Consider the following 12,544-nt stretch of genomic DNA (forward strand, 5'->3'; position numbering starts at 1 on the left):
CCACATTATTTTACTTTGCCCGCCACATTATTTTACGTGGTCCGCCACATTATTTTAAACGGCCCACCACATTATTTTATGTGGCCTGCCACATTATTTTACGTGGCCCGCCACATTATTTTATGTAGCCTGCCACTTTATTTTATGTGGCCCGTCACAATATTTTATGCGGTTAGGGCAATAAGCAAACTGGTGTGGGTCGAATGTGGGGGGAAGTCTGGAGACAATGTATTCCTTTACCAGCCTCTTGAAGCACTTCATTTGCAGATGTTTTTTTGGGGATAAGGTAAACATCTGTTTAGTATTTTAACATAAAAGTGTTTGATTGTGAGGCATTAAAAGCCACAAAAGGCAAAGGGTCCATCAGACCCACAAATGCTGGCTGAGTAACAACAATATGAACACCACACAAGGGTTGATTTGTAATAATAATACATCTTATTGATAATGCCTTTTTTTATTGGGAGATCTCAAAGTGCTAAGGGTTACAAAAATATGTTATTTTCAAATGGTAAATATGGGTAGTAAAAATATGTTATTTTCAAATGGTAAATATGGGTAGTAAAAATATGTTATTTTAAAATGGTAAATATGGGTAGTAAAAATATGTTATTTTCAAATGGTAAATATGGGTAGTAAAAATATGTTATTTTCAAATGGTAAATATGGGTAGTAAAAATATGTTATTTTTAAATGGTAAATATGGGTGGTAAAAAGAAGGAGTTTAGTGGAGAAAACAACAAAAAAACTGTTAGGTGATACTGCAATATTAAATACTAGAAAGTGAAGACAATTTTTTTTTTATAAAATAGCATAATTAGAAAACATAGTTTCAGTTGGTATTTTTTTTTACAATGGTATCGTTAGAAATCCACAGGTATCCTTCTGGTATCGGCTACTGTATCGTGGCATTTAAAGATGGCGGCTTTTGTTTTTGTTTTTTTAATCCCTTCCTTTGTGCTCATTTCCATGAATTATGGCAGGAACCTGTTGTGCGGCATTATGGGATGCCGGCTTGTGAAACCGGGGGAGCGGCAAGGGTCAGTAGGTCAAAGTAATTAGAGGACGGAGGGGGGTGTGGGGGGGGCGGGGAGTTCACGGTCTGGTTTACAGTGGGAAATCCTTCCTCTCTTGGCGGCGAAGGGATGTGATGGATTTCTCCTCCTCGCTATAAAACACACACACACACACACACACACACACACACACACAGCCTGACCGCTAGATCACGCGCTCGCTCACTCGTGCACGGTACATCCATAAAAATGGGGGGGGGGGGGGGGCATTGCAATGCTGCAGAGCTGTGAGCAGGGCCTCGTAAATCAAACCTGTGTGTGTGTGTGTGTGTGTGTGTGTGTGTGTGTGTGTGTGTGTGTGTGTGTGTGTGTGTGTGTGTTCTTGTATTTCTGCCCTTCTTGGGACATCAACATGGAAAAGTAGCTTCCATATGAGGAGGTGTGAACAAGTGATGACATAAATCATGGTCCCAATACGGAAAACCATTGCATCTAATAGAGAATGTGTCATTTGCACCCGTGGTGGTGAAATCTATCAAAATTAGGGTGGTCCCAAAAAAGGAGGGATTTTTCAAATTGACTGTGTGTCGCTTTTAAAAGTGCTCCCCCTCTGGTCAACATATGAAATAACAAGTGTGTGTAAGAAATTGAAATGCACCCCCTTTGGCCAAAATTTATGAAAAAATTTAAATATATATATATATATATATATATATAGAGAGAGAGAGAGAGAGAGACATATTTTAATAACTTGAAGTAAATAAAAAAACATTCAAAAAAAATAAATTAACTAAAAGCAGTCTTTTTCTCACAATGTCTTGACTTTTTTTTATAAAATTGGGAACAATTTCTCATATTCTTTCTGTTCCTGCAATATTGCAATATTTTCTTGTAAAATTATGCCTTTTTTTAATATAAAAATTATTACTTTTTTTAATGCAAAATGGTGAAATTTGTCATATAAAATTCTGACTTTTATCACAATATTGCCAATTTTTTTGTTGTTCTTGTAAAATAGTGACATTTTTGGAGTAAAATTATGACTTTTGTCATAATTTTGCCAAGTAAAATTCCGATTAATATTATGCTATTGCCAAAATGTTAAAATGTTCTTATAACTGTGACTTTTAAATTGAAAATTACAACTTTTTTCATAAAATTGCCAAAATGTTAAGCTTTTCTTGTAAAATTGCGACTGTTATTGAGTAAAATTCCAACTTTTATCATAATATTGCACAAATGTTCCGTTTTACTTGTAAAATGTTGACTTGCGTTGAGTAAAATTATGACTTTTATTATAATACTGCCACAATTCTAAGTTTTTCTTGTGAAATTGTTACCTTTTTCTTGTGAAATTCCAACTCATTTTTCATAACAAGCTTTTTTTATATTTGCATAGTATGTATATATTATTAATGTTGTAAATACACATCTTTATATATCTAGAAAGGCTGGTCCTAAAGAGGTAGGCTTTTTTCGGAGGTCTCAAGAAGACTAGAAATACAAGAATGTGTGTGTGTGTGTGTGTGTGTGTGTGTGTGTGTGTGTGTGTGTGTGTGTGTGTGTGTGTGTGTGTGTGTGTGTGTGTGTGTGTGTGTGTGTGTGAGAATAATTGAGGCTGCTGAGCAAAGTGAACTCTCCCGTGGGGATATTGATTAGAGTGTTAATTCACAAGAATGTGAAACTGGAGCTTGACTGCTGACTGGGAGGAATTTGGACGCACTGAGGTTGGGGGGGGCAATAGGAGGGTGGGAGGGGTCGAGTGAGTGAGTGACGGGGAGGGGACAAAAGGGCCAACAGTGAGAGAGGGATGATGGACGGATGAGTGGGCATCAAGTGGAGCAAAATAAGGGATAAGCGGGATAAGCCGAGCTGAGCCAGCGAGTGCAAACACACAAACATTGTGTCTGCGCACAACAATAGGAAGACACAAAGTCATGATACTTTTAAGCCAAACTTCTTCCGCAGAAGTTGAAGCATGCAGACGAGCCACTTTGTGCATCACAGCCATCCAAATACCACATTTTCCAGACCATAGGGCGCACCGGATTATAAGGCGCACCGCCGATGAATGGCATACTCGCCAACCTTGAGACCTCCGATTTCGGGAGGTGGGGGGTGGGGGCGTGGTCGGGGGTGGGGCGGGGGGCGTGGTTGGGGGCGTGGTTAAGATATATATATATATATATAAGAAATACTTGACTTTCAGTGAATTCTAGCTATATATATATATATATTTTATTACATATATATATATATATAAATAAATAAAAGAATACTTGAATTTCAGTGTTCATTTATTTACACATATACACACACATAACACTCATCTACTCATTGTTGAGAAAAAGGGTTGAATTGTCCATTCTTGTTCTATTCTCTGTCACTATTTCAGAACACACACATTATACAAATATACATTATAAAATCAATAAGAAAACGGGAGCTCTAATTTGGGAGTCTGACTTAGGATCAGAAGTTCCTATATAAACATTGCGCACTTTCGCCTTTTTGTATTGATTACTGCAGCTGTGCACTGGATTCATTCACAAATACAAACTACAACTCACAAACACTTTAGAGTTAGGCTCCACCATCAGAATGTGTACTTAAACTTATAAAGATCACATGGATATTATTCAGTGAGTTGATTCACCAAAACTAACCTGTTATACAGGAGGAAAAAGCACACAGGACGTTTCAATTGTTCACAGACTGGTCGCGCTCATCAGAATGACAAGACATTTCCGGTCTGCAGGTGATAGCATTCAATTGGGAAGAAACGCCCTACTGCCCCCTACTGACCAATGTGAATACTGATAAATGTGTAATGACAGCTCCAAAAACGAATTCAAACCACAAAATAAAATAAATAAATCAACACAAAAATGTGACACATTATGGGTGGGTCACATATGCATGTACAGTAGATGGCAGTATTGTCCTGTTTAAAAGTGTCACAACATTGCTGTTTACGGCAGACGAACTGCTTTACGGTAGACGAAAACTTGACTGCTGTTGTTGTGTGTTTTTACCGCGCTGGGAGGACGTTAATAAAACTGCCTAACAATAAACCCACATAAGAAACCAAGAACTCGCCCTCCATCATTAGCTGTTTATATTGTGGGAAAGCGGACGTGTGAACAGGCTGTCAACAGTCACTCAGGTCCGCATGGAGCTGGGGGGGGCGTGGCCTCCAGTCCGCCTGAATTTCGGGAGATTTTCGGGAGAAAATTTGTCCCGGGAGGTTTTCGGGAGAGGCGCTGAATTTCGGGAGTCTCCCGGAAAATCCGGGAGGGTTGGCAAGTATGATGAATGGTCTATTTTTGATCTTTTGTCATATATAAGGCGCATTAAAGGAGTCATATTTAAATTTAAAAAAAATCTAAAAGTAAAAGACGTCCTTGTGGTCTACATCAGTGTTTTTCAACCACTGTGCCGCGGCACACTAGTGTGCCGTGAGATACAGTCTGGTGTGCCGTGGGAGATTATCTAATTTCACCTATTTGGGTTAAAAAATATTTTTTGCAAACCAGTAATTATAGTCTGCAAATGATGTGTTGTTGTTGAGTGTCGGTGCTGTCAAGAGCTCGGCAGAGTAACCGTGTAATACTTTTCCATATCAGTAGGTGGCAGCCGGTAGCTAATTGCTTTGTAGATGTCGGGAACAGCGGGAGGCAGTGTGCAGGTAAAAAGGTGTCTAATGCTTAAATTAAAAATAAACAAAAGGTGAGTACCGGGTACTCCTAAGAAAAGGCATTGAAGCTTAGGGAAGTGCTATGCGGAACAAAACTAAAACTGAACTTAGACTTACTGTGGAGCAAATACGGCGTCCACAATGTACATCCCAACATGACATGACAATCAACAATGTAAACACAAAGAATGATAAAAACAACTGAAATATTCTTGATTGCTAAAACAAAGTAGATGCGGGAAATATCGCTCAAAGGAAGACATGAAACTGCTACAGGAAAATACCAAAAAAAGAGAAAAAGCCACCAAAATAAGAGCGCAAAGCAAGAAGTGAAACACTACACACAGGAAAACAGCAAACAACTCAAAATAAGTCAGGATGTGATGTGACAGGTGGTGACAGTACACCTACTTTGAGACAAGAGCTATAGTGATGCATGCTGGGTTATGCTTTAAAGTCATATCCAACAATTGCAACGACTTTTTACTGTCAACTGAATTTTGTTTTTTAATGATTTCTGCTGGTGGTGTGCCTCTGGATTTTTTCAACGCAAAACATGTGCCTTGGCTCAAAAAAGGTTGAAAAACACTAGTCTACATAACATGCGATGGTGGTTCTTTGGTCAAAATGTTGCATAGATGATGTTTTACAGATCATCTTCAAGCCGCTTTCTGACAGTCGCTTCAGGATGCGCCGTTTTGTGGGCGGGTCTTATTTACGTGGCTCACCTTCGACAGCGTCTTCTCCCCGTCATCTTTGTTGTAGCGGTGTAGCGTGCAAGGACGGGAGTGGAAGAAGTGTCAAAAGATGGCGCTAACTGTTTTATTAACATTCAGACTTTACTTCAATCAATAACAGAGCAGCATCTTCTCATCCGGATACAACAACAACGCCCGAAATGTGTCCCGTGAAAAACCGTAATAACTAAAGTTCTTTGGGTGAATAATGTAAACTCACTACACCGGTATGTTTTAGTGCTTTCATGGCGAGTTTACTGACAGATATAAGTAAGAACTTTACACTACTTTATATTAGAAATGGCAACAGCGGAGGATGAATGTCCCATAACAAGAAGATAGAGAAAAATAAGAAGCTTATCGACTATGGCAGCGTTTTTCAACCTTTTTTGAACCAATGCACATTTTTTGCGTTGAAAAAATGCGGAGGCACACCACAAGCAGAAATCATAAAAAAACAAAACTCAGTTGACAGTAAAAAGTCGTTGTCGCAATTGTTGGATATGACTTTAAACCATAACCAAGCATGCATCACTATAGCTCTTGTCTCAAAGTAGGTGTACTGTCACCACCTGTCACATCACACCCTGACTTATTTGGACTTTTTTTGCTGTTTTGTGTAGTGTTTTACTTCTTGTCTTGCGCTCCTATTTTGGTGGCTTTTTCTCTTTTTATGGTATTTTCCTGTAGCAGTTTCAGGTCTTCCTTTGAGCGATATTTCCCGCATCTACTTTGTTTTAGCAATCAAGAATATTTCAGTTTTTATCCTTCTTTGTGAGGACATTGTTGATTGTCATGTCATGTTTGGATGTACATTGTCTTTGCTCCACAGTAAGTCTTTGCTGTCATCCAGCATTCTGTTTTAGTTTACTGTGTAGCCAGTTCAGTTTTAGTTTGGTTCTGCATAGCCTTCCCTAAGCTTCCATGCCTTTTCTTAGGGGCACTCACCTTTTGTTTATTTTTGGTTTAAGCATTACACCTTTTTACCTGCACACTGCCTCCCGCTGTTTCCGTCATCTACAAACCAATTAGCTACCTGCTGCCACCTACTGATATGGAAGAGTATTACACGGTTACCCTGCCGAGCTCTAGACAGCACCGACACTCAATAACAAACAACACATCAATTGCAGACTATAATTACTGGTTTGCAAAAAATATTTTTAACTCAAATAGGTGAAATTAGATCATCTCCCACGGCACACCAGACTGTATCTCACGGCACACTAGTGTGCCGCGGCACAGTGGTTGAAAAACACTGGACTACTTTGTCGGGACAGACTACAAAGGCGGGCGCGCGCAAATTTTCAGGACTTATGTGTCATGTTTGTGTAATCATGTTTTGTTTTAAGTCATGTTTTGTTTAGTTTCTGTCTTTTCACTCCCTTGTCTTGTCACCATAGTTACCCATTAGTTTCACCTGTCATGTCACGCACCTGTTTTGAGTCACGCACCTGTTGTTAATCATGTCCATAGTATTTAAGTTCATTCATTTTCTGTTGTTCGTCCTGACGACCTCACCACATTTATGCTATGTCCATTTTTTCATGTCCATGTTCAGGCTGCTCCTTTTTTGTCCATGCCAAGTAAGTTTTCTTTATTCAAGCCATAGTTTGCAAGTTTTGTTTAATTGTTCATAGTTTATTCTCCGCCACTGTGCGTGCCTTTTGTTTGATCCTTTTTTTTTGTATTTGTAGTTAATAAATAAATCATGTACCTTCATTCCCGTCTCGCCCGTGCCAACTTTCCGTTGCATCCCGGAAAAGCATACTCCCAAGATCAAGTCATGACATTATGCAGATCCCAAATACAGATCAGCAGGTACCAGAAGATAAGAAAAGTTGCTTTTGCATAATATTGCGAAACAAAACGCCAGATGATATGTCTTACCTTATACACACACCATAATAATACTCCTATGTTGAAGCACAGTACAATCCATCAAGCGGTGTGGCTTCATAGCTTACCAAAGTCGTACTAAAACATTTTTGACAGATTTTTGAGCGCCTTGTGTAATGTTCTGTATTTTCAATGGAACATATAACATGTCAGTGTTGTTTACTTGAGTCTAGGGCTGCAACAACTAATCGATTAAATCGATTAAAATCAATTATAAAAATAGTCGCCGAATAATTTAGTCACCGATTCGTTGGATCTATGCTATGCGCATGCGCAGAGGAAATTTATTTATTGTTATTATTATATATATATTTTTTTTTTTTTTTAATTATTTTTTTTTATATATAAACCTTTATTTATAAACTGCAACATGTACAAACAGCTGAGAAACAATAATCAAAATAAGTATGGTGCCAATAAATTTCAATAAAATACTGGAAAGGATAGAAATGTAGTTTGTCTCTTTTATCCGATTATCAATCGAAGTAATAATCGACAGATTAATCGATTATCAAATTAATCGTTAGTCGCAGCCCTACTTGAGTCATATTGCAGCCTACATGTATCTGTTATGTGTGACTGCCATCTACTGGTCACACTTATCATTACACCACGTACCAAATAAAATAGCTTCGAGGTCGGTAAGCACAACCAAAAGTATTCCGTACATTAGACACACCGGGTTATAAGGCGCACTGTCGACTTTTGAGAAAATGATAGGATCTTAAGTGCGCCTTATAGTCCGAAAAAATACGGTATGTCATGATCCATGGTCCGGATCATGTTTTGGACTCCTTTAGTTCCTGTTTGTGCACCTCCTGAGTTTAGTCACCATGGTTACTTATGATTTTTACCTGCCTCTGTTGTTCGGGACACTCACCTGTTTGTAATCAAGCCTGCCTTTGTTGATCACTCATCCTGGCTTCTTTGTTTTGCTTCACGCTACTGATAAATGGGTTGTACTTGTATAGCGCTTTTCTACCTTCAAGGTACTCAAAGCGCTTTGACACTACTTCCACATTCACCCATTCACACACACATTCACACACTGATGGCGGGAGCTGCCATGCAAGGCGCTAACCACAACCCATCAGGAGCAAGGGTGAAGTGTCTTGCTCAAGGACACAACGGCCATGACGAGGTTGGTAGGAGGTGGGGATTGAACCAGGAACCCTCAGGTTGCTGGCACGGCCACTCTCCCAACCGCGCCATGCCGTCCCCAATAAGCTGATCTTATTTAATCCTACCCCTTTTCATATCATAGCAATTGTATCCCATTTCCTTGTTCTCTGTAACAGAACAGTGAATAAATAAATAATATACCAAAGTAAGTAAAGAAATATTAAATACATAATAATTATCTCAAAAAAAAAAAAAAAGGTTGAAGATGTTCATCATAATTGTTCTTTTTTGTACTTTGTTTCTTATAATGAATTATATTGGTGCTTTGTTTGATTTCTTTGGTTAATCCATTCCATGTATTAATTCCATTTACGGATATGCTAAAGATTTTAAGTGTTGTACACTGCAAAAAGTCAGTGTTCAAAAACAAGAAAAAATTAAAGCTGCAAGCAGCATTGGTCGGGCCCGCGTATTTGGCAGGTGCTAGTCATAAGTGTCCCAATACTTTTGTCTACTTTTAGTCTGAAGTGTCCCAAGACTTTTGTCTAGTGTACCTACCTTGTCTGCATTGTGTGGGCACGTTGGTGCTTCCTGCTTTTAAGTAGCCATCTTAAAAAAAACAGCAGCGCAGCAGCATCAGCGCAGCGGGTCTTTGAAGGGTCATAAAATCAAAACCGGAGCAGTTATAAAAAAAAAGCGCTTCTGTCATTGTAATCACAAGGGTTCAATCTCTCTCCTGTGTTAGTTTGAAGGCGAAACAACAAACGCGCTCAGAGGAGATCGGTTTTGAAGGAAGGTGACCGGTTTTTACAAAAAATTTGTTTTGAAGGGGGAATAGCAAACTTCCTGTTGATTTTTGCTGGGGGTTGTCAATTTATGAAATGTAGGTCTAAGTGAGACCTACATAGAGGTTTCATGTCTCTCCGACCTTCCCAGTGGGAGTTACAGGCAGTTATGTCATTTTTTTCTTCCGAGGAGCAGTTTTTTCTGCGTTTTATTCAAAAATTGCGGTAGAGCGCAATTTTTAGATTTGGGGTTAGGTTTTTTCATTAGATCACAATTTTAGCCAGTCCTGATGTGTGTGTTCAGTTTGGTGAGTTTTGAAGCATGTTAAGGGGGTCAAAATACAGCTCAAAGAGGCAAAAGTTACTGTTTTTAGTACTTTTTTGTCTTGAAGGGGGAATTGCCAACTTCCTGTTGATTTTTGCCCGAGGATGTACGATTATGAAAGGTAGGTGTAAGTCACACCTACATAAAGGTTTTTGTTTCATGTCTCTCCGACCTTCCTAGTGGGAGTTACAGGCAGTCTAGTTTTTTTTTCCTAGGGGGCGCTAGAGCGCAATTTTGAGTTTTGAGGTTTGGTTTTTTGATAAACAGTTTTGCCGTATATTACTGATGTGTGTGTAAAATTTGGTGAGTTTTGAAGTATGTTAAGGGGGTCAAATTACAGCGCAAAGTTGCGGAAGAATAATAATAATAAAACCTTAGAAATTCAATAGGTCATTATGTCCCATTGCATAAGGGGGAGTCCTTTTGCAATGGGCCATGCGGGCCCTAAAAATACAAAAATGAGGGGTATTTTATTTGAACTAAGCAAAATTATCTGCCAATAGAACAAGAAATTTCGGCTTGTCAAGACTTTCCAAAACAAGTAAAATTAGCTAACCTCAATGAACCTCAAAATACCTTAAAATAAGTATATTCTCACTAATAACAAGTGCACTTTTCTTGATACAAAAAAAAAATGAAAAAAAAAATGAAATAAAATTGTATGAAAAAAATACCCTGTCCCGAATGCTTGCTAAGTACTAAACTAGCATCCAGTGCGATCGGCACTTTTTTCCCTCGTCTGGGTTGTTCTGTTTTTTGGTGCTTTGTTGTTTTCGCAAGTTTAAAAATGTTCCTACCTACAAGTCCTGTCCAGAGTGAACCGTTTGCATCCCGGGGGAACCAACCTCGCGGCAAGCTGCGTAAACCCAGCCGTAACACGGTAACTATTAACTATTAGTTGTTGTCATGACTTGATCTTGGGTGTGTGCTTTTCCGGGATGCAACGGAAAGTTGGCTCGGGCGAGACGGAATGAAGGTACATGATTTATTAATTATTATTAAAAAAAAAGGAATAAATGAAAGCGCGCACAGCGGCGGAGAATAAACTATGAAATCAAAAGACTATAGCAAAAAGTACAAACGAAAAACACGCACAATGGCGGAGAACAAACTATGAAACCAAAAAGACTATAAACATGGAACAAAAACTTACTTGGCTTGGACAAAAATAGTTGCATATGGAGAATGGACATGGAAAGAAGTATCAGGCATGGACAGAGCATAAATGTGGTGAGGTCGTCAGAAAGACAAACTGAAAAACACTGAACTTAAATACTACAGACATGATTAACGAAAACAGGTGCGTGACTCAAGACGTGAAACAGGTGAAAACTAATGGGTTGCTATGGTGACAATCAAGAGTGCACAATGAGTCCAAACGTGGAACAGGTGAAACTAATGGGTAATCATGCAAACAAGACAAGGGAGTGAAAAGCCAGAAACTAAACAAAACATGACTTAAAATAAAACATGATTACACAGACATGACAGTTGTGTTGTAATATTATAACAAAGTCCACATTTGAAACATATTTGATATCTTTGGGCGACATGATTGACAGACCTGGTAATGACTCTAATTAAGCAATGACACACGCTGAACAAGACCATCTTAAGGCGTGTGTGTGTGTGTGTGTGTGTGTGTGTGTGTGTGTGTGTGTGTGTGTGTGTGTGTGTGTGTGTTCTGGCAATGCTTACTTAATGGGGACATGGCTCTGTTTACACAGTCACCTTTAGGGGACCTCTGACGGTATGGGGACAAAAAAAACAGGTCCCCTAAAGGGAAACCTTTTTAAATGATAGGCAGATGTGTGTGTGTGCGTGTGTGTGTGTGTGTGTGTGTGTGTGTTACCATTCTGGCTGATGTTGGACAAGTCTGTGATGATCTTGTTGGCCTTCTTCCTCTTGTTCGGAGGAGCAGCAGCTGTCAGCGACATAGCTGGTAGGATAGAAAACATGGATTTTTATCGGAAACAACTCAGTGTGGCTAATTAGTACTGTACTCTCTTATCTTTTATGTTAATCATTTATCCAGTGATAGATCATCCTTTTCAATTAATATTTGTTTCCAATTGAATAAAATAAGGCATTATTCTCATTTCATTAACAAAATTAATTAATTAATATTTTTTTTAGGCTTTTATCTATTTTTCTTTAAAACCATTTTTTCATGAAATGGGGTTTGACTTCACAGGTGTGCTTGAAGCTCATGGAGAGAATGCCAAGAGTGGGCAAAGCAGTGATACGAGCAAAGGGTGGCTATTTGGAAGAAACTAAAATATGAAACATGTTTTCAGTTATTTCACCTTTTTTTGTTAAGTACATAACTCCACATAATAAAAAAAAAAAGGTGAAATAACTGAAAACATGTTTTATAAAGATGTGTATTTATAACATTAATAATATGTACATACTATGCACACACACACTTTTGTGTATTTCTGGCCTTCTTGAGACCTCTGAAAAATGCCTACCTCTTTAGGACCACCCTTTCTAGATATATAAAGATGTGTATATACTACATTAATAATATATACATACTATGCAAATATATAAAAAAAAGCTTGTTGTGAAAAATGAGTTGGAATTTCACAAGAAAAAGGTCACAATTTCACAAGAAAAACTTAGAATTTTGGCAGTATTATAATAAAAGTCGCCATTTTACTCAACGCAAGAAAAACGGAACATTTGTGCAATATTATGATAAAAGTCAGAGTTTTTACTCAATAACGGTTGCAGTTTTACAAGAAATGCTGAAAATGTTGGCAATTTTATTAAAAGAGTCGTAATTTTAAATTTAAAAGTCACACTTTTACAAGAAAGGTTAAAAATGTGGGCAACATTATAATAATAATCGGAATTTTACTCGGCAAAATGATGACAAAAGTCGTAATTTTACTCCAAAAATGTCACTATTTTACGAGAACGACCAAAAAATTTGCAATATTGTGGTAAAAGTCAGA

The 12,544-nt window shown here is 38.2% G+C and overlaps 1 protein-coding gene across 1 annotated transcript in view; it reads right to left on the bottom strand.

The window, feature by feature from the left end:
* The window catches only part of myoz1b (myozenin 1b), a 33,908-nt gene that overhangs the window by 4,768 nt on the left and 16,596 nt on the right, over positions 1-12,544 (bottom strand). Inside the window, exon 2 of the mRNA XM_061931745.1 lies at positions 11,434-11,520. Within this exon, the coding sequence (XP_061787729.1) occupies positions 11,434-11,518 (85 nt within the window). The 5' untranslated portion in view covers positions 11,519-11,520. The remainder of the gene's footprint in view (positions 1-11,433; positions 11,521-12,544) is intronic.

This window comes from Nerophis lumbriciformis, linkage group LG39 (assembly GCF_033978685.3).
Source record: "Nerophis lumbriciformis linkage group LG39, RoL_Nlum_v2.1, whole genome shotgun sequence".
Classification (NCBI taxonomy): Eukaryota; Metazoa; Chordata; class Actinopteri; order Syngnathiformes; family Syngnathidae; genus Nerophis; species Nerophis lumbriciformis.